Raw genomic sequence first — 27,630 nt, 5'->3', positions numbered from 1 at the left:
GAGTTCTAAGGATGGCAGATGGACGTAGTTATAGACGAATGGATGGCAGGGAGGATATCCTTTGTGGAACACCAAAGTGGAGAGTTCTCTGAACTACCATCCTGGACCGGTTTGCTCAGGGTTTTGATCCACTGTAGCCTTAACATAGAACCTTGACAGCTGGAAATTTGAACTATCTGTTTAATTTCAGCTGCTGGCCTTTCACCAAGGTGGGGGTCCTGTCCTCTACATCTGCTCCATGGAGCTATATAGCAGGTAGCTGATTGTGCGCCCCCTGTTTTAACAGAAGAGTTTAACTTAGTGTTAAAGATAATTTCCCTCTGAGCCTTACTTGAGCCCAACTTATGCTTAAATATTGAAGCATTTACCAAATATCTTCTCTGTCATCATTTAAATAAGATTACAGACAACAATTTATAACCTTATTTCATACATGTATTCTATCAGTTTGGTGCAAAAGTAATGGTAAAACCACAATTACTTTTGCACCAACCTAATAATACAAATAGCATTCTGGTAGTACTCACAGTGGCTTTTGCCTGTTGCAATGGACTGAATGCTTGTGACCCCCCTCCCAAATTCATATTTTTAAATGTTAATTTCAATGTGATGGTATTTGGAGGTGGGGTCTTTGGAGCATGATTAGGTCATGAGGATGGAGTCCTTATAAGACGCCAGAGAGCTGGCTCTCTTTCTTTCTACCATGGGAATGTACGTGGAGAAGTTGGCAGTCTACTGCATAGAAGAGAACCCTTACCAGAGCCCAACCATAGTGGTACCTTGATCTCAAACTTCCAGCCTCTGGAACTGTGAGAAATAAATTTTCGTTGTCTGTAAGCCACCAGTTTATGGTATTTTGTTATAGCAGCCTGAGCTAAGACTCTTACCCCTTTTGGAAATTAACTGTGTTTGTGCCTTGGGAGTTTGGTGGGATCAGTCAACATGTATGTGTACATATGCACACACATACTCACGAGCCAAAAGGTGGGCACACAATCCAAACCAGGCCAACCAGACTTTGCCACAGAGTGTCAGAAAGCTGGGAAGTGAAGCTGACTCCTGCTGAAGGGATGTTCTTCTATCTGTGGCCTGATGGTTCAACCCTTCCTGTGTAAGCTCCCCAGACCCTTGTAATGAATATCTGTTTTACTGGCTTTACTGGCTTTATCTGGTTTTACTGGCTTTAGCCTGTGTCTATGTCTGCCACTTGACTTCAAAACAAAACAATAACAAAAAGACCCAAATGGATATATTTCTACTTTATAATCTTCACACATAGCAATCCACACAAATAAAAAGAATTTCTACAACACTTCTGAAATGTAGAGGGAATTATTACAAAGTAAATGTAGAGGGAATTATTACAAAGTACTGAGGGAACTTACGGGGAAGGAGCCAAAAAATGAAGATTTGTCTCAAATTCCTGTGACATCCACCAGTCCCATTTCCAGGAATTTATTCTAAGGAAATAAACAAGCAGTGAAAGATATATGTGCTAGGTCACTGGCCACAGAGTTATTTATAAAAATAAAATATAGAAATAATCTAGATATTATGGGTAGTAGCAGTCATTAAAAATGTAATGAAAGGTTGTATGCATTAATATGAAAAGATGTTCTGATATACTTTTAAGTAAAAAGGTGATTATAAAACAACCTAACACTTTTGTTTTTACAAATACATTTCTATATATGTAAGTATGCATACAAAAATCTAGAAGTGAATATATAAAAATATTGGTAGTTGCTATCTGAATGGTGAGTTTATGAGTGATTTTTATTTTTCTCATTATATTTCTCAGAAATTGTCCAAATTCTTTGCAAAGAGGTCTTAGTAATATGTAATCAGAAATAATCAATGAATCAAGTAACGTTCTTGAAGGATTTTTAATAATGTAAAATGTAAAAATGTTACATTGTAAAAAAGGATAAAGTGCTATTTTTAGCATCATCTTTTAATTATATAAAAATATTCAGTGTTTTAGAAGAAAATACACCAGTATGTTAATGTGTTTTTCTCTGAGAGTTTGGCTTATTAAAGATTCTAAGATTTTTATAAATAAACAATGTGCCTACAAATATATACACACACATATATAAAATTTACCTAAATATCAACAAATTGAAAGAAATAATATTTAAATCCAGATACTAGTATGAACCCTGTTATTACATAGGACCAGAGAATGAATTGATAATACATTAAAATTCAACCCCTTTCTATTAGGAAACTTCATCTGATTGAGGAAGATAATGATAAGAAGAATCAGAGAGAAAGGTGATCAGATCCAGTTTGGGATCCAATGTGGGGTTAACCCTAAAAAGAACTGATGAACTTGGCCTCTTTTTTTCTCCCCAACCCTTCTGCTAGGGCCAATCTGATTCATGTCCAGTTATCCTTCTAGGTCCCTTAATTATTATTATCATTAATTTGCTCCTACTGAAACTAGAATATCATTGGATAACAGTAGCCATGTCAAACCTTGATAAGGGTGCCAACCCTTCCATTTTTCTAAGTTGACTTATCGGGTAGAAATCACTGTTTACTGAATGTCTACCATATGCACAGCCTTGTAAGAAAAATGAAAAATTGTAAAATATGGTTAGGCAAAAAAAAATTAAACAATAGTTTAACAGTGATGTAACAATTCAAAGTCATTCCAGGATAGTACGCCACCATACCAGAGGCAGGATGAGAGTAGCAAGTGTATGAGTTTAAGAGTCAGATCAGTCTCTACCACTCTTTTGTTGATGTGTGACTTTGACATATGTTATAGACCCAATGAGCATCAGTTTTCTCATCTGTAAAATGGAGATAATAATAACTACCTGTGATGTTCAGCCTCCATGACAGTTTCTAGTGATCTTGCCTTCTGGTATTCACACTTCCCATAGTCATCTCCTGCATTGAATAGAGCTAATATGACAACCAATAGGATATTGTAGGAATGATACCATATAATTTTCTAGGGTGAGGTCATGAGAGACCTTGTGGTTTCCACCTTGCTCTTTGCTCTGTCTTGGATTACTTGTTTTGGGAAAGTCAGCTGCCATGTCATAAGGACACTCACTTAGTCTTATGGTGAAAACTACATGGTGAAGAACTGGGTCCTTTCACCAATATCCAGTGCCAACTTGCCATGCATGTGAGTGAGCCATCTTGGAAGCAGATCTTTAGGCCCTTCCACACTTTCAAATGACTGCAGCCCTAGCCAGCATCATGACTGCCATGCCATAAACCCTGAGCCAGAACCACCTAGGTAAGCCACTTCTGATTTCCTGACCCACAGAAACTGAGATAATCACTGGTGACTGTTTTAAGCCACTACATTTTGGGGGTAATTTGTTATGCAGCGATAACTAACTAATACTCTAGATTATGATGTATTAGTGTTTTTTATTTGCTTTATCTGCTGCTCCAACATCAGACAATTGAGAGTGCAGGGTCTGGGACAGCATCTTTGGGAAAGAGAAGGGATGCTGGGAGTTATAGACAGAGGTGCAATTTGTATATGAGGGGGCATAAGGATAGCCCTGGTGGGAAGATTTGGTTTTCTCTGGAAGCAGGAAGCATGAAATAGCTGCTAGAGGAAATGACAAGTAATAGAGAAAACAAAAACAGGGTTAGACAGCATGAATGTATAGTCATCTGAGCTGCAGGGTTCTTGTCTTTCTCCATCAATTCTCTGTGATCTAGGGGTAAAAGGATTAAAATAAACAGCAACTGGGGAAAGACCAAGGGAAAAGTTCAATGGCCAAGAGCATTGGCAGGGAGGACTGATGCCCGTGGTTGTAACATGTGAATTACTTCTACCTGAACACTAGGATTAGTGATTTATACTGTGAAATTAGTATTGGTACTAATATTTCGTACAAAAAATGTCAATTTCATATAGTTCAACCCATATTCATTCTAAAGAGTAAATCTACATCTTCCTGGAGGAGTTTGGATGGTTGAGATCACTGATGAGGAAGAAGCAAGTTTCTTAAGAAAGCACATTTTGAGAAAAACCCCTACAGATTAAAGCAGATTTTCCCAATGTCTGGAACATGTAAACCTTTTTTTTTTTTTTTTTTTTTGAGATGGAGTCTTGCTCTGTAGCCAGGTGGGAGTGCAGTGGTGTGATCTTGGCTCAGTGCAACCTCCGCCTCCCGGGGTCAAGTGATTCCCCTGCCTCAACCTCCTGAGTAGCTGGGACTACAGGCATGCGCCACCACGTCCAGCTAATTTTTTGTATTTTAGTAGAGATGGGGTTTCACCATGTTGGCCAGGATGGTCTTGATCTCCTGACCTCAGGTGATCTGCCTGCCTCAGCCTCCCAAAGTGCTGGGATTACAGGCATGAGCCACCGCACCCGGCCCATGTAAACTCTTAAAATCTTTTAAAAATAGATATACGTGCACATAATTTAAAAAGGAAGATGCAGAAACATAAAAGAAGGTAAGTAAGTGTCCGTCTGTACTAATTGTTTTCAGCCACAAGTAATAGAAACCTGACACCTGATGGGTAGGGAAATGTATTCATTCTCTTACCAGAGATGGGAGACAGAGTTCAAAGTTAATTTAGCAGCTTCACAGTATTATCAAGGACACAGATTCTTTCTGTTTTTCTACTCTGCTCTCTACTGCCTGGCCTTCAGCCTAAGGCTAACTTATTTCATAGTTTTCAAATGGAAACAGTTGGGCTTCATCCTTCCTTATTTGTGTCCAACAGGACAGAAAAAAACTGACTTTCTGTGAATTTCTCCTTAGAGTGAGAAAGCAAATTCTAGAAGCTTCCAGCAAACCTCTCCTCTGCTCTCCTCTCATTCACTGGACAGAATTGGGTCACACATGTCTTCTTTAACAAATCACTGTCAGGGGAAAGGAATCATACCTGTAACAATCAGCATCATCCCTGGCTAAAAAGTCCATTTTTCAAATGCATTTATGTAGAATGGATGTGGTTGAGTCACTCACAATGTTCATCACCTTGACCCACACCTGCCCCATGTGCTCTTTCACAAAGGCAAACACTATTCCTGATCTCTAGTGCATCCTTCTGAAGATGCATGTTCATTTAGATGCATTCTCTTCCCTTGTTACAGGAATGGTAGTGTAGCATGCATGTTGTCTTACACGTTGTTTTTTTTTTTATAGTATACACTATTGGTAAATGTTTAATGAATAAATGCTAAGTTCAGAAACATATTTTGTAAGCCAGATGGCTTTTATCCTAATTATGCATTTTCTTGTTTGCCTTTTATACTCCACTAGCAATTAAGGTGGTTTTTTTTTTGTTTTTTGTTTTTTTAAGTTCCAGCAATTTCAGTTTTACTAAGGGAAAAATAAGGAAGAGTCTTTGTATGGACTGGGGCCAGGGTATTAAAGGGGACAGCAGATCCTAGGTGCCAATATGGTAGTGGCAGCAGACAGAAGAGAATCCCAAGGGGTATGTAAAATAATATAATAACAACAATAATAGTGCCTCCTATGTACCAGATTGTGCTAAACATATATTCAGTAAGAACCAAGTTGGGGCCAGGCGCAGTGGCTCACACCTGTAATCCCAGCACTTTGGGAGGCCCAGGCGGGTGGATCATGAGGTCAGGAGATCGAGACCATCCTGGCTAACACGGTGAAACCCCGTCTCTACTAAAAATACAAAAAATTAGCCAAGCGTGGTGGTGGACCCCTGTAGTCCCAGCTACTTGGGAGGCTGAGGCAGGAGAATGGCGTGAACCCGGGAGGCAGAGCTGGCAGTGAGCCAAGATCGTGTCACTGTACTCCAGCCTGGGAGACAGAGCGAGACTCCGTCTCAAAATAAAAAGAAACAAGTTGGGTGTCCTTGGTCGGCTGTCTCTTCACAGCTAATGATTCTCCTTCAAATGCTAGACCTTATGATTTTTAGTGTTTTAACAATGGAGGTGATTCTCTTAGCCTTTGTGAGTGAAACTCCAAGAGCTATATTAAGAAAGATATGAGTACTAAGGAGGCAACATAGCTTGTTGATGAGAGATGTGGGTGGTGTAGGGTAACAAACTCAGGCTTGAATCCTAGCTCTACCACTTACTAATTTCACAGTGCTAATTAGCTATTGGATAATGTGGAGGATTTTGTTTTGTTTTTTGTAGAGATGGGTCCTTGCTATGTTGCCCAGGCTGGTCTCAAACACCTGGCCTCAAACACCTGGCCTCAAGCCATCCTCCTGCCTTGACCTCCCAAAGTGGATAATATTCTTATTGTCTCTATACTTCAGTATCCTCATCATAAAATAGAGAAATACCAGAGGATTGCTTTGATGATTAAATAAGGGATGCATACAAAATACTTTGCATGGCACCTGACACAGAATAAGCATTCAACAAATCTAAGCAAAAGTTTGATGACATGTGAGAACTTCTAGAGAAAGAGGTCCACTCTTACAGGTTTTGATATCACAAAAACAATACTGGTACAGCAATTTAAGATTTTTTTTATTGATGTATAACTTGTATACAATAATATATACCCATTTTAAGTGTACAGACAAATGAATTTTGACAAATTCACTCATCTAATCATCACTATAACCATGATACAGAACATTTTTATCACTCCAAAAGTCCATCTTGTGCTCTTTTCAAGTTCATCCTCCTTACCTGATACCCCAAGCCACCACTGTTTTGCTTTCTGTAACTATAGTTTTGCGTTTTTCGAATTTCATGTATGTTGAATTTGTAATTTTGGGGTCTGACTTCTTTCTTTCTTTTTTTTTTTTTTTTTGAGACGGAGTCTTGCTCTGTCGCCCAGGCTGGAATGCAGTGGCTGGATCTCAGCTCACTGCAAGCTCCGCCTCCCGGGTTTATGCCATTCTCCTGCCTCAGTTTCCTGAGTAGCTGGGACTACAGGCGCCCGCCACCTCGCCCGGCTAGTTTTTTGTATTTTTTTAGTAGAGATGGGGTTTCACCGTGTTAGCCAGTATGGTCTCCATCTCGTGACCTCATGATCCGCCCGTCTCGGCCTCCCAAAGTGCTGGGATTACAGGCTTGAGCCACCGCGCCTGGCCTTGACTTCTTTTACTCAGAAAAATGTTATTTGAGATGTATCTACATTTTGCATGTATCCATGGTTTATTTTATAGCAAAGTAGTGTTCTATTATGTAAATATAGGCACCACAATTTGTTTATCAGTTAACCTGTTGTTGAACTCTTGGGTTGTTTCAGTTTTTGGCTACTATGCATAAAGCTGCTATGAATACTTTTTTGTGGACTCATTATTTATGTTGTGTAACTATTTTTTAGGGTAAATGTAGAGTCATATGGTAAATACATGTTTAGCTGTATAAGAAACTGTCAATCTGTTTTCCAAAGTGCTTGTACATTTTGCATTTTCACTAACTGCAATGGTTTGGATGTGGTCTGTCCCTACCAAAACACATGTTGAAATTTTATCCCCAGTGTGGTGGTGTTGGGAGGTAGGCTAGTGGAAGGTGTTTGGGTGAGGGAGATGGATCCCTCAAGAATAGATTAATGCCCTCTACAGATGTGAGGGAGTTCTTGCTCTGAGAGAATGGATTCGTTCCCATGACAATAAGTTGTTAAAAATGAGTTTGGCTTCCTTGGTTTGTCTCTCTTGTATCCTCTCTCACGATGTAATCTTTGCACACACCCTGTCTTTCTGCTTTCTGTCATGAGTTGAAGCAACATGAGGCCTTCACCAGATGCAGCTGCCCAATCTTGACTCTTCTAGCCACCACAATCATAAGCCCAATAAACCTCTTTTTTAAAGTAAAGTACCCAGCCTCAGGTATTCTGTTACAGAAACACTAAACAAAGACAGCAACAAGGCATCAGAGTTTCAGTACTCCACATCTTCCCAAACAATTGGAATCATCAGTCTTTCCAATTTTCACCATTCTACTAGAAGGCATACAATTGTACTTTAATTTGCATTTCTCTGATGACTAATGATGTTGACCACCATTTCACGTGTATGTGGCCGAACATAGATCTTCTTTTATTATGTGGATGTTCACATACTTTGTCCATTATTACTATTTTTTGCAAATAGTGCAGGTATTTTCCCCCAGTCTGTGGCTTACCTTTTTAGTTTCTTAATGGTGTATTTTGAGGAGCAAAAATTTGAATTTTGATAATATCCAGTTGGTTAGTGCTTTCTGTGTCTCCTCTAAAAAATTGTTGCCTAACCCACAGTCATGAAGAATTTTTCTTTGTTTTCTTCTAAACAAAACTTTACTGTTTACATTTAGGTTTATGATCCATTGGATTCAATCTTGTGTATGGGTGAAATAAGGTTTGAGGTTATTTTCTTCTATATGGATATCCAATAGTCCCACCATGATTAGTTGAAAAGACTATCCTTTCCCACAAAATTATCTTGGCACTTGTGGCGACAATCAATTGACCATATGTGTCTATATGTAGACTTTCCATATGCTCTTCCATTGGACTATATGATTGTATGTTGGCCGATTCCATGTCTTGATTATTGTAGCTTTTTAGTTAAGTATTGAAATTATACAGTGGAAGTTATCCAACTTTGTTCTTTTTCAAAATTGTTTTGGCTAGCTAGCATAGGTCTTTTGTGTTTTCACATACATTTTGCAATCAGATTGTTAATTTCTATTTTTAAAAAAGCTTGCTTGGATTTCAATTGGGATTATATTGAATCTGTAGATCAATTTGGGGAGGATTACATCTTAACAATATTGAGTCTTTCAATCCATGATCATGGTATATTTCTCCATTACTTATTTCTTTAATTTCTCTCAACAGAGTTTTATGGGTTTTTAGAGTACAGATCTTACACGTATTTTGATCAACTTATCTCTATTTTGTTTTTGATATTGTTGTACAATGATTGTTTATATGGTTATTTCGTTATAATAATGATCCTATGAGATAAATATGAGCTTCATTTATTAGTTAAAAAAATGGAGCTCAAAGGGATCAAAAGTTTGGCTTAATATCATATGACCGGCTAATCCCATTTCTGGAAATGGATCTTGCAGATATACTTTCATATGTTCAAAATGACTAGCACAAGGTTATTATTGCAGCATGGTTTATCATGATAAAAGATTGGAAGAACCTTGAGTTTATCCATGAGACTTTATCAACGATACAGCCTTAGAAACAGTAGGCAGCTGTATAAAAGAATGAAGAAGATAACTATGTATCTATATAAAAGGAACTACAAAATATATTAAGTAAAAAAAAGGTACACAATGTTATACATAGTATATTTTTTGTTTCATGTGCAATATGGGGTAAGGTAGGAAATAAGGATACATATTTACATCTGCTACAAGTTGCTTAGAAAAACTCTGGAAAGATACATGAGACAATAATAAACTACTTCTTCTTGGGAGGCATGAGGACTGGATAGATGGTGAATAGAGTGGAAACTTCATTCTGCATCATTTTATGTTTTAAAAAAAACTGTGTAAGTATATTACCTCTGAGACTGCTGATTTCCTCCTAGTGTCCATTTTTCATTTCTTCCCTTTACAAGTAGGACATCCCCCCTGAGTTTTTGAAGGACATATCCTAGCCTCCCCTGCAGCTAAGTACATTCCTGGGACTGAGTTTTTGCCAGTGGAATGTGAACACAAGGGACTTATGTTATTTCCATGTCACTTCCTTAAATGGAAACTAGTATGTTCTACTTTCTTTTCTTCACCCTTTCCATGGCCTAGAATGTGGATATGGTGCTGGTGAGATTGTTTTGATCAGAGTAGATGAGGTAACAATCAGAAATAAACATCTAGGCTGGGTGCAGTGGCTCATGTCTGTAATCCCAGCACTTTGGAAGGACGAGGCAGGTGGATCACCTGAGGTCAGGAGTTCGAGACCAGTGTGGCCAACATGGTGAAATCCCGTCTCTACTAAAAATACACAAAAATTAGCTGGGTGTGGTGGTTTGCACCTGTAGTCCCAGCTATTTGGGAGCCTGGGGCAGGCGAATCACTTGAATCCAGGAGGTAGAGTTTACAGTGAGCTGAGATCGTGCCACTGCACTCCAGCCTGGGTGATAGAGCAAGACTGTCTCAAAAACAAAACAAAAACCCATCTATTTTTCTTTAACCAATGACTCTTGGAATATTCCCATTATAGCAGCTTAGCCTATACCCAAATACATCAACTTAAAAATTTTTTGTAGCTCATGATGTTTGGCAGTGTAGGAACATGAATGCAAGTGTCCTGACACCCAAGCCCATGTTTTCTCTGCTGATGAGTAGGAAGGCAGCCTTGCGATGGCTGGTTCATTATCTTCCTAAAGTGTGGAATGATGATGCATGAAGTATAATCTGCCAAAATTCATGATACCAACCAACCTACAGCCACTTCTGCTGATTCAGATCGGACTAAATAAAATACAGACAGAAGTAAGGTGAGATATAATGCTGATGACTTTTGAAATCTCAGCCTGGAAGGAGAATTAGTGGCAAAGCAAATTCAACTTGGGAAAATTAACAAAATGAACATAATCTAATAGGTATCAGTACATGCGGTGGCAAGGAAATTATGACCGAAATATTGTAAGTCAAGGAAGTTTTACCTCATTCAAAAGGAACAAGTCTACAGTAAGGGAGATGAAGGTGCAGAGTAACCCCTGCATCAGAGAGTTATTCAGCTGGTAGAAATGGACAATGGTAGAATGGTAGATAGCAACTAGGATGAGACAAAAGGTGAGGTGTAAGTGACATGGCTGTCAGAATATACAAGTGCATATGATTCTCTTCTAATTCAGTGGCAGTATCTAGTATTCAGAGAGACTTCCACCACATAAATTTTCTAGGCTCATGAAAAAGAATAATAGCTGTCACCACAATGACTGGCCACAGGGAGAAAGGAATTATCTGAGAAGGAGCAATGCCAGAGCCAGGGGGAACTGACCCAGCTCCAGGGCTGGCTGCCAAACAGAGTGGCCAGCAGGCCAATCTTACTCTAAGGAGCATGTCACTACACAGGACGTACTTATTGCAATCAGATTTTTAAAAGAGTGTGCTTTAAAGAGTAGCACAGCCAATAAGAATGGAAATGACCCTGCAGGCTTAGATAATTTTTGCCTTTAAAAAGAATACCAAGACATTTTTTAAAATTTATTTTTTGTTTTTCAAGTAATATTTGCCACAGGAGGGTGAACAAGAAAGGATGGAAGCTACTGCTTGGTGCTGATGACATAATGCTATCACATGACAAAGAAAAGGTAAAACTCAAGTTTTAATTTATTTGTCTCCTCTCTCAAAGAGACTGTTTTAATGAAAAAAGGTAGAATAAGCATGACTTAAAGGCTACTAACATCCAGCATGGCAAATAAGCAATCAATTGCTTTAAATGAGTTTCCAGGCCTAAATGAATTATCCATGAAAGAAACTTCATAAGTGACCATAAAGGTAATTACTCACTTTCCAGAAGCCAGAGAAAAATATGAAATGTCAAAAGATTGAAGAGGGGCAAATCTTGTCTTGATTTTCAAAGAGATAAAAAGTGGTAGGGGCAAAGAAGAGTCAGAGAATTATTGGTAAATTTAACATTGCCTAGCAATTTTCTAGAATGATTTTTAAATGCATTTTTTAACAAAGAAAAGAAGGGATAATCACTGGAGCCTATGTGAGTTTATAAATGACAGTTTCAAAGTTTTTGCCTATCCATGTTTATCAGAATTTCAGTGGATCCTGTAAACTTGCTGAGTTCACTTATTACTTTTAATGATTTTTTAGTGGACTCCTTAGGATTTTCTGTATGTTTGTGTTATCTGTGAATAGAGAGTTTTACTTTTTCCTCTCAAATGTAGATGTCTTTTACAACATTTTATTGAACATTTTTACGTATTATGTTGCAGAAGGAGTTCAGGATCTGTTGTCAGTTAAACTGTCCAAAATTAAAGTGGCAAAAGCTAACTTATCCCATTTTGTGTGTGTGCTTTTGTTTGTTGTTGTTGTTGTTGTTGTTTTGAGACTCAGTCTTGCTCTATTGCCCAGGCTGGAGTGCAGCAGTGCAATCTTGGCTCACTGTAACCTCTGTCTCCCCGGTTCAAGTGATTCTTATGCTTCAGCCTCCTGAATAGCTGGGATTACAGGTGCCTGCCACCATGCCTGGCTAACTTTTGTATTTTAGTAGAGATGAGGTTTCACCATGTTGGCCAGGCTGGTCTCGAACTTGTGACCTCAAGTGATCCGCCCACCTTGGCCTCCCAAAGTGCTGGGATTACAGGTGTGAGCCACTGTGCCCAGCCTCCTGTTCTTCTTGTATCCCTTTATAATTAATCATTTTTATGGTAGTCGAGTGATCTAATCTTAGGGTTCTTTGACTGTAAACCACAGAAACGAATCCTAGATAACTGAAGCCAGAAAATAAAAAAATAAATTATAGACCCTATAAACTGTAACAATTTGCCAAAAAGTAAAAAATAATGTACGGCCTGCATAAACTGTAACAATTTGTATTGTCTTTGTGTCACTTGATTCGAGATTCAAATGTAACAGTATCTAATTGGCCAGGCTTAGATCACATACTTTCTTAGAGTGTATGTACTGTGGTGATGAAAGGAAGGGTGTGATGGAAAGTCTCTTCAGGAGCTTCTTATTGAAAATAAATTAAATTAATTTTTTTGGACATGAGGTCTTGCTATGTTGCCCAGGTTGGAGTACAGTGGCTATTCACAGGCTCGATTGTAACGCACTACAGCCTTAAACTCCTGGCTTTAAGTGATCTTCCTGCCTCAGCCTCTTGAGTAGCTGGGACTACACCATGCCACCACAGCCGGCGAGGAACTTTTTTTTTTTTTTGAGATGGAGTCTGGCTCTGTCACCCAGGCTGAAGTGTAGTGGTGAGACCTCCGCTCACTGCAACCTCCACCTTGTGGGTTCAAGCGATTCTCCTGCCTCAGCCTCCTGAGTAGTTGGGATTAAAGGTATGCACCAGCACATCCCACTAATTTTTGTATTTTTAGTAGAGATGGGGTTTCGCCATGTTGGCCAGGCTGGTCTCGAACTCTTGACCTCAGGTGATCCACCCACCTTGGCCTCCCAAAGTGCTGGGATTACAAGGTATGAACCACCACGCCTGGCCCGGAACCTCTTTTTTAAGAGGCATTTACTTTTTACCAAGTTGGAACATTCATTGGAAAAGCTCTCCAAATAAATTGGAGTTCAATTAAAAAGGGAATAGACCCTAGATTTCTAACAATGTCAAATATTCACTGTAGCTATTTTCTAAAATGCAAATTTTCTTTGCTTAAAGACCTCCTTGACTCTTCATTACCTTAGTATGGCAATAAAAATCATTCATTTCCTAGCCTTTACCCTCATCTCCAACTCAAAATTTATTGAATATATCAGACCATGTGACAGAAGCTAATAGATTAAAAAAAGCACTCTTACCTTGAGACATTCATAGTCTAGCGACAGAAGCATGATAGTACGACCACTTCTTGATTGCTTAACATGTCTAAAGCAGAGTTTACCGGCAATAATAGCTGGGGTCGCCATAAGTCCTTGTTTTTCCTATTGTCCTGGGATCGTTACTATCAGCACAAACCCCCTTTTTCCAATCTCAAAAGTTTCTCAGTTTGGATGGAAATTATAGGTAATTCTAACACTAATAATACAGTATTTTCTCAGTTAACTCTCAAAACAATTCTGTGAAGGAATGAGATGTTACATTCCTACTGGATAATGTGAGTAGAGTTTTATAAAAAGACTATTTGCAAAGGTGTGTGCAAAATGAAGGGAAACCATAGGAGTTTACTCTGGGTCACCCTAGGGAGGGATACTGGCTGCTTCCTTTGGTTGAGGGATGCAGCCAGCCTGCCATGGTGCCATAGCAAGGGAGCCAGGGGGGGAATAAATAACCGTGCTCCTTCCTCTTTGTTCCATTGCTCTTGCTTCCCAGTGCCTTAACTCAAGAGGAAGGTAGAGGGAAAGAAAGTCCATTGAGTTAAGGCTCCAAAGGACAGACAGCAGGTTGGAGAGTGGATCTGGCCAACAGAACATGTCCTCTACCAAGACTCACTGTTACTACCCTATTTTACAATAGAAAAAAAAATGAGATGAAGAAAGTTTAACTTATTTAATATAACAAAGCTAATAAGTGATCATCTGCAGCTTAAGTGCCAGGTTCTCCCCACTCTGCCACTCTCTCGTTAAGGCTCCTATATTCTAGCAATGCCAGAATATCCATCCCCCGCCCATAGCATCCTCACATCCCAAATGAGATGTTGGAATATGTAACGTTAAGTTGTGCTGATTAGAATAAACTAACCTACCCACCAAGGTAGGGCATTGACATTCTTGTAATCTAAGCAGATGAGCTTAGAGCATATACATTCACAAAATAAATAAGTACAAAATAAAAATTTAATAAATTCTACAGTCTGTTCTGGTGAAGATAACACACAGTTCCTTTGCAATTGCCCTTACATCCGGTTGGCAGTGTGGGGAGCCCTCTTTTCCCAGGCCTTACAGGAGGCCTCTGGTACATGGGCAGTGCTGCTGCTGTCTGATCCTCCTTATGGAGAAAGAACAAAATGTCCATGTACCAGAGCTGCAGAAGAAAAAGTATTTGTCTTCCCCCTCCCTTCGCACAGCACCTATCTGTGTGTAATCTTATTATCATATATTTTTTTGAGACGGGGTCTCACTGTCACCCAGACTGGAGTGCACTGGTACGATCTCGGCTCACTGCAACCGCCGCCTCTGGAGTTCCAGCGATTCTCCCACCTCAGCCTCCATAGTAGCTGGGACTACAGGCAAGAGCCACCATGCCCGGCTAACTTTTGCATTTTTTTTTGTAGAGACGAGGTTTCACCATGTTGGCCCACCTTAGCCTCCCAAGGTGCTGGGATTACAGGCGTGAGCCACTGCGCCCGGCCCATTTATGTGTAATCTTAATTCAACACGAATTGAGCGCCTACTGTATGTTTGGCATAAAATGGTGGTACCTAACTTCAAAAGATTTGGAGTCTAGAGGGCAGAAATTGAAGAGGTTGGTGCTCTGCACGTCTGAGTCCGCCCACAGACTGAACAAACAAGCTCTGTGTCAGCGCCGCCCTTCACCTTTCTTACACGGCCGGACTTTTCTCTGGTAGTTCCACAGCTGTCCTGCCAGTGTAATTCAGACGGGGTGACCGAGCCCCTCGCCTACCTACCGGCGGAAACCAGTATCAGTTCTGCGGCAGCCAGACTCGCTCCCGGAGACTACTGACCCTCAGCCCAAGGCTGCGAGGGCGTCGGGAGTCTTGAGGCCCACCCAGGCAAGGCCAGCGGGACAGGGAGACTCAAGGCCCCCGGGGATCTGGGCGTTTGAAGACTCAGGTCAGACTCTGAGGCGCCCCAGTCTAAAGAGGCGGTTTGTCTTTTCCCTAATTCAGGAGGCCAGGCTGTCCCTGGGGGCGTCGTCCCGAGGGCCGATCACAGCCCTTCCCTCCTCACCACACTTTGCCTGTGCTCTCCACCCAACTGGTTCCCCGCTGTGTCCGTCGCTGTCCTCAATCGCCTTGTTGTCGTGGGCCCCCTCTCCGGCCCACGAGGGGCCGAGGGGATCCACAGCTTATCTGACACACCTCGCTGCCCCACACGCACCGGGACCTGGCCATTCTGCCGGCCCCTCAGACAGGCAATAACACTCCAACATCTGCTGGGAAAAAAAATCTTCCTCACGCCGGAGGAGTTCCCAGTCCCACGCGCCTACAGTCGCACCCACTCGAGCCACCCGCCTGGTGCTGTCGCCGCGCCCTCCTGCCGCAGCCCCAGCGCGCACGCCTCCGGGTCGCTGGGTCTGTCGCCAGCGATCGAAGTCGGCTGATTCCCCACGTGTGACCGCTCCAGTGACACCCAGGGGAGGCCTCGGTCCCTACGCTCTAGAGCAACCAATGGCTGCCTTAATTCTTCAGCGGGGGCGTTTTTTTTCTTCCTCCCAAGCAGGCGGCGGTTGGGTCGGCCTCAGGCAGCAGCTACTACTACGGCCTCTTCCTCTCCAGTGGAATCCCCTGTCCGCCCGCGCGCCACAGTGACAGCTTCCAGATGCCTGTCTTTTAGTCTCCCTTCTCAGGGGGAGCGGTGGGCGACCGAGTGCGGCCTGGAAGGCCCCCACGTGGGAAGGGAAGACTTGCGGAGGGGCAATTCTTCCAGTGCGGAGACGTGGCGTCCCGCCCAGCCGCACTTCGGTCGCCCACCGCTCCGCCTGGTGGCTCGCAGCCCCTTCCAGGCCGGCTTCTCCAGGTGGGGCGTGCTAGTCCAGGGCTAACTTTCCGCCAGGTGTTGTCCCTGCGACCGGTCTTCCCCCGGCCGCCCTTCCTTCTCCCGGCGGCCACTGGAGCTGCCGGCTTCGTGGGGCGCGTGGCGGGCCCCGGGGCTAGGAGCTCGCGCCCAGGCTTTTACTCGGATTCCGGCACCTGATGGAGCGGGGAGTGGCGGCCAGCGCACAGGCTGGGGGCACCTCATGGCAGCGGAGAGGGTCGTTTTGGGGCGGAGGGGCGAACCCTGCGCCCCGGGCAAGCGGAGCCGGACTCGGAGCCCGCCCACCATCCTCCCGCCCACCACCGCGGCCCGGCGCGCAGGCTCACACCCCTTCCTGGGGAAGCGAATGGTCCCTTCCAGGCGGGTGGCCATGTTGCTCTAATAAAGCGGGAGGGGCGGCGGCGTGGGGGGAGCAGATGCCGCTGGCTGCGAGCGGGACTCCGGCGAGCAGAGCGCAGCCGCGAGGGAGACGCGAGGGAGGCGAGCCGGAGCTGGAGCACTAGCAGCAGCCGGAGTCGGCGGAGAGCACCCGGGCGCAGCCGGAGCCGGTGCTGCAGCTGAGATGGCCGTGGCCGTGGGGAGACCGTCTGTGAGTGCTGGGGACTCGCCTGCTGCTCCTCGGGCGCCGGGTGGTCTCTGCTCTGGGTGTGGTGGGGACCACAGGGGAGCCGGGCGGGGGCTCGGCCCCGCAGCGGCGGCTGTGGGTGTGTGCACGAATTTGGGCGCGTGTCTGGGGTCGGGGTGAGGAGCCCAGGGGCTTAGTTACGTGATGCAACAGTGGATCGCCTCGTCGCGCCCCTCTTCTGAGGATGCGAAAGAAAAAGGACCCCTCTCCTGTTCCCTTTAAAATGATTCTTTGAGGAGCGGCGTGTCTCAGCCGCCTCCCTCTCCCGGCGCACCTCTTCCCTCGTGACAGCCAGAAGGGCGCCGGGTTCGGGGCTTTCCTACCGTCTCCCCCGCGCCGAGGGGGCGCTCAGGGCGTGGGAATTGCGAGCTGAAGCGCTGCGTGTGGTACGGCTGTAGAAGCGGGTCAGAGGGGTGGGATTTCCGTGGTGGCCTCCCCAGCGCATTGTGAGATCCCTGACACCCTCGGGCATCCACCCGGGTGAGCGAGCCCTGCCCAGGATGTGGACAAAGCCCCAGATAACACACACAAAGTTTTCTGGAGGCTCCCTTGTGGTGTGGGTGGAAGGATTGAAATGTTCTGCGCCTGAAAGGCCGGGGGCGGCGGGCCGAGGAGGCTAGGACGCGAGGAAGAGGAAGGGCGGGCGGGTGCGTGAAAAATCGAGTGCCCCACGGCGGGAGGGAGGAGAGTAGGAAGGAGGCGATACCTTTGCCCCGAGTGTGTGGGCCAAGGCGCCGCGCCTACTGGGGTGCAAGACTCGGTCCGCGCCCCGGGGCCGGGCCGGAGGAGAGCGGGACTCCGAGGGTGCGGTTCAGTGGCCGCTCCGCATCCCCAAGTGAAAGGCGGAGGAAGGGGCGGCGGCGGCCTTTCCTTTTTATTGGAAGGAGCGGAGCTGGGTGGGAAAGGCGGAGTCCTCCTGTTTTCCCTTTCCCCTTTTCTTGTCGATGTTCACAGTCCACTCTCGCCTTACTGGCTTTGGGGGCGCCTCGGGCGAGGTCCTTCCCTGTCTATCACCTCTTCCCTTTCTCTTCTTCCCTTTCCCACAACTGTGCAGCTGCAGGTGGTGGCTCGGAAGATTTTGTAGTTACGGACGAAAGACTTACTGAGATACTGGAAGCTCGGAAATCCCAGAAATGCAAGGCTGTGCTCTCAGGCTCCCGGCTCTTCCCCCTCTCCCCGCCTAACTCCTCCCCAGATACGCGCGCCTTTTGCATCCTACCCCCTCGCGAGAAGTTCATGGGTCCCTTTGCGGATTCTAATTCGGTTTGGTGGTTCGGCTCCCCGCGGTGCTTTCAAAGACGTTTTCTGCAGTCAGAAGACAACAGTGGTCATATCGAATCATAACTGTCTTTTAGGCCTTTTCAACTCTGCGATTTAATGACATGGCTCTTTTAAGAATTCTGGTCTTCTTTTGCACATAAATTGTGCTCTTGATCGTTAGTGGTCACACGTAGATTATTGTTACTGAGGAAATTTGCATAGTCTCGGCTAGTCGTTTTATTTTTTGGTGAGAAAATTGAGGTCTATAGAGGTCAAATTTATCTGGTTAAATTACTCTTCCCCCTGCCCGCATTATACCTATTAGCAAGGCGTAGATTCAGATAACCAAAATAACAATATCTGCTTTAGAGAAATTGGTAAGCGTTTAGGAATGCAAATATTCAGTGGGGGTGTATGTCTTTTTCAGTAACACCTATTATTGCTGGTGCATTCTTGAGGGATGGAGGAGGTGGAAGAAATAATTAGCTGCACATTTTCTATAAATTAGTTCATATATGTCAGTTAAATAGAAACAGTATGTGGATTTAAGGTTTAGTTGTGTGGCCATAATCATATCCAACACCAAGTCGGCCAACCATATGTGAGCCTAATCCCACAGAATTCTTATGTTACACCTCCCTCTTCAGATAATAGAGGAGATTTTTTAAAGTATATGTGCACAGAGGAAGTGACTTCTTTCTGCGCACTCCCTGTTGTCACTGGAATTAAATTACAACCTAAAGATAGAATACTTTTCTTTTGGAAACCTAACGTATGGGTGATTAGGAATTGATTATAAAGTTAGAAAGTCTACAGAAAATGTATGATCACATTTCACAGAGAATTGTTGAAGCCTTTCACTTTGTTCGTTGGGTTACTGTCTTAAGTGTGGTCTCTGCAGTTATGGCTTTAAAACAAAGTCGGTGAGTGGGGAAGATTCTTCAGACACAGCTCCATGGAATCTACACTGCATCTTTAAAGTTAAGAGTTCTCTGGCCCTCCCATTTCCTTATCTAGTCTGTGATTTCACCAAAAGAAAGGAAGGCTGCGCTGAGGGAAAAGAACCACTCCAAAGTTGATTTATGTGTGAATGGAGTTTCCCTAGTTATTTCTTCAATTAGATTTTTTAAAAAGTTATTTAGGACAACAGGAGCATATCTCCTTTCCCGATAACTACCTTTCCCCGCCAGACTGAAGCAAAATGTAATCTGAATAACTTACCCTGAATTTTCAATATTCTTGAATGGGAACATCTGAGTGTGATATCCCAGGTAAATATGACATTTTAGTGGACAAAAATGCTTACATGTCAAATGCACTATTTTCTATCTTATGAAATGGATATATTCTGTTACAAACCATTCAAACCTCAAGTCTAAATTCAGTTACGTTTAGGTGGATTTGTTATTGACTGCAAAACAAAAGCTTCAATTTAGTGTGATACTGTTTATTTCAGTTTTAATTTTGATCCCTAGCTTCTCCATTTCCCCACTGATGGGTTTTGGGTTTAGCCCTAAGAAGACCCTGAAGCACATCTGCTGTTTGCCTGGTATAACTGATGATTAGCAAGAACATTTTACCCCCAAGGGATGTGTCTGCATTTTGGATGAATTAGCATTTTTGCGTCCAAGTCCTGGGGCAGCTATTATCTTTATTTTAAACAGACATGGCAATTCACTCTACTTGAGAATCAGGCTTTATGTAGCTGATCGACTCTCTTAAGCTGTGGTGTTCATCAGTTTATAGATTCTAGGAGTTGAAAGGAACTTTAGAGGTCACTTGGGTTAGCCTGCTCCCCAGTGCAGAAATATTTCTTTATCCCTAACAAAAAGTATGTTTAAACTTTGCTGGTGGTGGAGATTTCCCTATGATATCCTTCAAGAAATGCACTTAACTGCTCTTTTATCTGTTGAGCATATAAGGAAATGGAAAACCAAGTTTCTATTTGCTCATTTAACACCATTTGTTAAGCACCTGCTATGTGTCTGGTACTATTCTAGGTGTTGGGGATATAGCAGTGGACAAGAAATTTTCTTCTTACCAGGAACTTTATTGTTTGAGAGATTTGGTGTATTCAAGTGACAGACTTCAGTGTAAATGTGTAAAATCATTTAGGGAGAAAAGGAATTATATGCCTATTGCTGACTCAGCAAATATGATTCAGGTGAAGGTTCATATCTGTCTGAGGATAATTATAGGCGATTCCTAAAGACGAGGTCCCTCTTCAAGGGCAGGGAGTGTGGGAAGGGGAGGAGTACTGCCAATGAAATGTTATTTTCCCTTGTTATAAAACTGCCATTTTTGTGACTTGAAAATGTGGCCCCAGATGGGTGGCTGTGGTCAGTGTGCCTGGAGAAACATGAATGGAGCCAAGAAAGGTCCAGGGGAGGGCCACCTAAATAGTAAAGGGGCTGTCATCTCAGGTCGGTTTTCAAAAATTAGAACTTTTTAGTCAGTGATACAAATTATACACACTGAGGCTCTATAAGCAGTTATTAAGGAATGCAAGAAGTTTCTGAGGTACAATAATCTCTCCTTTTAAAATCTTTTGAAAGCTATAGATTAATTTTATCTTTTAAATTATATTCTTTAAAAATGATGTGTCTACAGTGAAAAGGAAACCCAAGGAATTGATTAAAAGAACAAAACTGCCCATATCCCACTATCCTGATATAGTGGCTCTTAGGTGGTTAGTCTATTTCATCACTTTTTTGAGCAAATATAACCCATCTTGTATAAACTGCTACCTAGAAACCAAACTGTGTGCCTGAATGAGTCCTGTGTGACCATTTGAATAATCTTAGAATAAAGGAAGTGGATGCTTAGTGTTTGGGCATGGGCCATCCTATGTCTGTGAAAGGAACAAATGATTGTGGGACTCTGCTGTTTCCTTGATTTGGATGGCCTACTTGATTGATTGCCAAAAGACCAAGTGTTTATACTCTACCCAATGATGATGTCACACTGATCATGATCATCGGATTTAGACTGTGGCACAGGCCACAGAGTTTTCTGTGCCTGTGTTTCTCTTTATAGGGCTCTAAACTTGGTTGGGGATAGATGCCACTCTTGGATTTTATTGGGATCCATCTTTCATAGTCTTAGCTAGACTTGTCTCAAATGGGGTCAGCAAAGCTAAACCATTATTTAAATGAACTAAAGCTTCTATCCTTTTTCCCAAGGAGATCTACTTTACAATATAATTGATACCCTCCCCCACCCCCTTTTAAAAAGTCTGGATTGACAGAAAACTCCCAACTAAACAATACTTCCCCCGACCCACTCATGCCTGCTGGCAGCCCATCAATGCAGCTGCTGTTGAACATAAAAACAAGACTTGGGCTAAGGTGATAGAGACAGACTTCTAAAAGGAATTTGCTGGGCGATCTAAAATAAAATTCACATTGTTCCAGGCTTGGCCTGAGATAGAAATCAGAAGTCTGTTCCCTGATGTGACAAAGCCAAGGCACTAGAGCCACCTCTTTTTGGGATTGATGCCAGGGCGTGTGAGCACATCGCTCAAGCCAAATGGCACAGGAAGTCCAGTTGTGTGGACACATTCTGCCCACCTGCTGAACTGTGACTGGGTGGGATGGAGTGTGAAACATTGAGAGAGGGGCAGGCTGAGGTGGAGAGGGAGAAAAGAGACCATATTCCAAAAGGACCATTTTTGGTACTGACAAATAGGAGCTTTGTTTGTTCTTGTCTGTGTGTGATTTCTTTTCTTTTCTTTCTTTTCTTTTCTTTTTTTTTTTTCATTTTTATTGTACAAAAAGGAAATGAAAAAATATATAGCACAACATTAAAATTTACCTACTTGTTTTTGATAAGTAACGTTCCTTTGGGAAGAATTGGGGTTTTTTTTCTCTCATAGAAGTTGAGGCACAATAATATAGATAGGTTAGAAATTGAAAAACAAAATAATCCCCAACACCCTAACACATCAGTACTCATTCTTGGCTTTCCAACCCACCTGTTTTATCAGACGTTTCTTGTGTACCTTCTATATGCAGGTGCTAAAATTATGTTGGTGAGTACTTGAGAGTACTTGAGTGCAGTCTTTGCTGCTCTCATGAAATCTCTCTATAGGCTGAGTAAGCAATAGGATTTAGCAAGGAAAGGGAGATGGGGAGGTGGTTGTGGAAGTGTTCCAAGCCCAGGAAACAGCATCTGCCAAACTCTGGAAGTGAGGGAGAGACTCTTAAAGAAATCCAATGTAGCCGGAACGTCAGCATTAGGGTTGGGTAGGGAGAGTGGACAGACAAGAGGCTGAGTAGGTGGGAAGAGACTCAATTGTGCGGTGCAATCTTTATAGGCATGTATTTACTGTGTAAATCTTTAAATGCTTCATATTCCATCCACCCTTTGCCCACAACTTAAGATATCTCAGATCCTTGAAATTGGTTGAAAGAAGACAAAGAAAATCTGCAGACTACTAATTCTTCAGGATTCAGTAGGAGAGATGAGAAAAGATCAGGGGAGTTGATTCCTTTCATGCCCAAACTGAACCTTTAAAGAATAGAGGAAATGAAGACTGACGGAGGACACAGAGAAGGAGTGACAACGTATGACAACGACAATGCTAGATCTTCCTCTGCCCAGTTTTGTGCATTGAGCCTTTCCTCGGGATTCAGAAGTAGAAGTTATTATTTTCTTAGACGTAAGCAACTGAGTCCTGAAGAGTGTGGTGGGGCTGGGGGGAAGATGGTAGGACCCCTTCCACCTTGGACTTCAAGTGGTAATCAGTGTTCTCCAAAAAGGAAATGAAAAACTCATTGGACTTTATGAAAACAGGAGAAAAGTCTGTTAAAAGCCAGGGTTTCCTTAAGACTTCATGCTGTTTTCATTCATCTCATCTCTTTGAGTACTGTCTTCATACCAGTATAAAATTTTGTGAATCTCATTAAGGTACTCATTAAATTTACTCTTACATGCTGTTGGGGGGCAAAAGGCTTGACCAAAAACAACTGTGCACAGGAAGCTTGTTCAGCATCTTTATTTTAAAATTTATTCAATTCAAATTACTGTCAACACAATTATCTCACGTTATACTCACAAAATACCTGAGAAGTAATAGAGAAGGAAAATGAGGCAGGAAGAAGTTGTCAGCTAATCTGCTACAGCGAATTTGTGGGAGAGGCTAGGCTTTGGAACCAAAGGCTCTTAGACCAACGTGTATACACACCTCCCATCTGATTCAGTCAGGTAAGCTAAACTACCTTGCGGTGACGAATTGGCCCCATGTTTTGGTGGCTTACATGGCAAGCATTTATTTCTCATGCAGCTTTCTTGTCTGTTCCACCCTCGGAGGTCTGCTACATGCTGCATTGCCTCCAGGACCCAGGCTGAGGGAGTGTCCTTTATCTAGGTATTGCCAGCCTGGTGGCAGAGGACAAAGACACATGCTGAACCCTGGTTTCTCAGGAGCTGGCTTCTCAAGCTCTTAGATGGGTCACTTCCATGCAGATTGTATCGGCCAAAGTAAATGGTCATTCCTAAATTCAAAAGGATGAGGATAGAGAATCCTCCTGTAAAGAGTGGCTCTGAAAGACACTTGGCCAGGCTTGAGGGCCATCGGCTGGGGAAGTAAATCCCCCTCTAGGGAGGGCAGTGAATATTTTGAGTAATAACAGTTGGCTAGATTCCTAGTCAAGGAATCTACTATGAAGCCAAGTATTTATTTTTAAAATTGTATCCCTGTCTGTAAGGATTTCTCTCCCTCTCTTTGGCCTGCTCTGATTCTAGCTGGGCATAGTAGAATGATGTGTGTATGTGTGTGTGTGTGTGTGAGAGAGAGAGAGACAGAAATAGAGAGACAGAGAGAGATAAGAGTTAGTCAGCCACAGTGAATTGAAGGCAGAGTGTGAATTCTCGTACTCACTGGTGGTGAGCTTCCAGGGACGTCACCATCAAGTAAGTGATAGGTGGTAACCTTCTGAAAGGCCTTCTGTGCTGCTCTCTGGTGGCCTCAGCCGTGGAACTGTACTCTCTGGGAAATGGTTGTGAGGCCATTAGGACTTCCAGCTGCTTGACAGAATGATTTCTCTTGGGACCTCGGCCCTTTGGACCTTTCCCAGCCATCTGTCTGTCCCTAAATGCAGATGAATCAGATGGCACCCTTCTTTCCCTTGCTCTGTTTTTCTCTCTACTGATAGGCCATAGTGTATAGCATTTGGGTGAAGAATGTGGGCTCTGGAGCCAGGTTGCTCCGGTTCTAGAGTATCAGTTTTACCATTTAACAAGCTTTGTGTCCTTAGGCAGGTTACTTCCCTCATCTGTAAAACAGTAACAGTACTTCCCTCAAAGAGTTACAAATTAAACCAGTTAGTACACACATAGTGCTTACACCGCTGCCTCAACATTCATCCTCAATAAAAGTTATCTCAGGAAAATGGTGCTGAAATAATAATGGCTTTATACTGAAGACTGGGCTCAAACCAGAACTGCCACCCCACCCCACCCCAGTGGGAACTGAGCAGTTGCCCCTTCTCGTGCACACCTGAACCACACAGGCTTCCCATTTTCTAATCAGAGCGCACCTTAGAGGCACAGATCAAACATTCCCTCCATGAAGCCTCCACCCACGAATCACCAACATTTTGACGATTTTTATTTATTTGAATTGCTGACAACACTTACGTGTCATCCACATAGTGATCAGGAGTCCCCACCCCACCTTTCCTTAAGTTACCTTTTAAGAGAAAGTAACTATCAAATATAATTGTGAACATAAAAAACAAAACAAAAAAACCTTATTACCTACCATAAGCAATTTGTTCCGCTAGCCCTTGGCCACAGTCTTGTATTCTTAGTCTATATAGCCAGACTTAAGGGAAAGGACTATATGTCCTGTACCTCCAGCCAATAAACATTTGACTCAGTAAGTGAAAATGCACCCTTCAGATAAATTGGATAAGACATACTGGCTAAGACGTGTGCCTTCCTGGCTGTTGCTGTGTCAACACCCGGTAGGTGTAGACCTCACAACTCCACTTTCTACCCCAGGCTTCTCTGCCATTGCCACTGGGGTTCTGCTTAGCTATTCTGACCTGTGTGCACATCTGGACATCCAAAGGAGCTGCCTTCCCAGGGGGCAACCCCCTTGAGATGGTGGATCTACATGGCTCCTCAATTGACCTGGCTCCTTAGAAGTTCCCCTCTGGGCCCCAGCCTCAGCCCTCAGGGGTGATTAGCTCTACAGTCCCCTTAGGGTGGCCTTCCCTTTTCCCCTGTTTCACTTTTCCCTGTCCCCCGTTCTGTTCCCCTGGGTCACTTCCCAGGACTCACATGCAAGCAAGTCCCTGCAAGTCCTTGCATTTTGGGGAAACCTAGATGAAAACACCTTGTTTACTAGTGTGGGGCTTTTCATTTCCTCATACAAATAAGGGAATATGAATGTTAATTTTGTAATATACTAAGCTACTTTGGATGTTTAAAAAATGCCAGAACAAACTGACTTTTTACCAGGTTTTCACTACTATTTGTAAGATGAGGTTTTTTGTTGTTGTTGTTGTTATTATAATTAATGTTTTATTGTCACCCAGATGGCAATTAGGTTTATAATCTTCATACTTTATATTTTTTATAAATTTAAAAAAAATACAAGTTTTAAATAGTCAATGGCTGGTTATATTTTCAGAAAACATGATTAGACTAATTCATTAACGGTGGCTTCAAGCTTTTCCTTATTGGCCCCAGAAAATTCACCAACCTTTTGTCCCTTCTTAAAAAACTGGAATGTTGGCATGCATTTAACTTCACACTCTGAAGCAACATCCTGACAGTCACCCACATCTACTTCAAGGAATACCACGTTGGAATACTTTTCAGAGAGGGAATGAAAGAAAGACTTGATCATTTTGCAAGGCCCACACCATGTGGCTGAGAAATCAACTACAAGTTTATTGCCTGTGGTGTCCAAGGCTTCCTGAAAAGCAGCCTTGCTCTTGATCTGTTTCACCATTCTTGGCTGCTGGGGTCTGACAAGCAGCTGTAAGGACTGATGAAAACGGATCCAAAGCACTGGACCGAGCTTGGACAAGACAAGTTTAAAAAAAATTATTATTATTTTTAATGGATACAGGGTCTTGCTATATTGCCCAGGTTTGTCTCAAACCCCTGGACTCAAGTGATCCTCCCATCTAGGCCTCCCAAAATGCTGAGGTTACAGTTGTGAGCCGCTGGCACCTGACCAGATTAAAAAACTATACTCAAAAAAATAATAATAATAAATAAATGTGTATTGCATCACCTAGACTTTTCTATAATTTTCATTTCTGATTCTTCGGGATGGAACTCATAATCTCTCAGGGTGGCACTGCTTGCTTTTGAATCTGTAGTTCTTTGTTCTTTGTTCTTGTATCCTACTTTGTTCTGTAATGGGTTTAATTTACCCATTTCAAGTCAATTGTACTTTTATATTCTAGGACCTGGATACAGAGTGAATGGGGGAAATTATGGTTTTGATACATGAACTATGAACTTAGGACAAAGCTTAAAACTGTTTTAAAAAAAAAATCAGAAAGTTTTGGGCTTATACTGTCTGCATAGATTGGAAAAATGGGGTAATAAGAAACAACTTTAATTAGCTAATATTGAACAGTTTTAAGGATGGGGATTAATGCAGTATTTCCCTAAGAGTGTTTATTTTACTTTATTTTAAATTTTTTATTTTTGTGGGTACATAGTAGGTGTATGTTTTTATGGGTTGCATTCGGTATTTTGATGCAGGCATGCAATGTGTAATAATCACATTAGGGTAAGTGGGCTGTCCATCACCTCAAGCATTTATTCTTTGTGTTTCCAACAATCTAATTGTACTCTTTTACTTGTTTTTAAATGTGCCCCAAGAGTTTTTAAGAGAATTGTTCAAATGATCACTGCACTTTGTGCAAGCCATTCTCAGAGGCAGTTTCTGAGAATGTCATGGAAACTACGTAAACCAAGCTGATTGATTTTTAGATTCTCCTCACGTTTGTCACCTTTGCTCTCATTATTTGAGGTGTTTGGTTTGACTTACCCGGTGGTTAGGTAGTCTAAGACTAGTACTTTGGCGTGATAGAATAATTTGATTGTTTGTTACGTGCCTCTTTGTTTTCAAAGCCTTTTCTAATCCTTAGTCAACCTCTTAACCACTAGGGAATGTTGGATTGTCTGAAGTTGAAGCACAGTTTTCTCTCTGAGCCCTCTAAAGAAGTCTTTTAGTTGTTGATAATCAAGTTTGCTCCTTCAAAACTAAAATTCCAAGGTATTTTATGAACTTAAGGCAGATAAGATGAGGTCTCAGGTATCAAAGTCGCTAATAATTAATTTGCTGCCACTAGCTACTGCTCCAAAGCTGACATTTAAGCTATGTGAAGAGGACCAAGTCTAAATTGGATTTTATAACCCAGTCAAAGCTGGGGGCAATGAAGACTCTCATTGACTTTATGTAATGGAGATTTATATAGGGATATTGGAGAGTTGGGGATACTGCTGAATATTTCTAAATTTCTCTTTCTTGAAGAACTTATGCTTTTAT

General features: G+C 42.5%; 1 protein-coding gene and 1 pseudogene across 5 annotated transcripts in view; one reads left to right on the top strand and one right to left on the bottom strand.

The window, feature by feature from the left end:
* Positions 1-27,630, top strand: part of SEPTIN11 (septin 11) — a 139,247-nt gene that overhangs the window by 32,342 nt on the left and 79,275 nt on the right. For 3 of the 5 annotated variants that reach the window (XM_015138477.3, XM_015138476.3, XM_028848482.2), the window contains exon 1: positions 16,637-16,814. The exons of 1 other annotated variant lie outside the window; for it this stretch is intronic. In XM_015138477.3, coding sequence (XP_014993963.1) covers positions 16,788-16,814 — 27 coding nt within the window. In that variant the 5' untranslated portion in view covers positions 16,637-16,787. Of the gene's footprint in view, positions 1-11,105; positions 11,194-16,636; positions 16,815-27,630 lie in introns of those variants that run through there. One more of the 5 variants, XM_078003458.1, reaches the window with a different exon arrangement.
* Positions 25,627-26,146, bottom strand: LOC699116 (thioredoxin pseudogene; annotated as a pseudogene).

This window comes from Macaca mulatta, chromosome 5 (genome assembly GCF_049350105.2).
Source record: "Macaca mulatta isolate MMU2019108-1 chromosome 5, T2T-MMU8v2.0, whole genome shotgun sequence".
NCBI classification, from domain to species: Eukaryota; Metazoa; Chordata; class Mammalia; order Primates; family Cercopithecidae; genus Macaca; species Macaca mulatta.
Note: the sequence above shows the minus strand (reverse complement) of the source record. Positions and strands in the feature narration are given on the sequence as shown.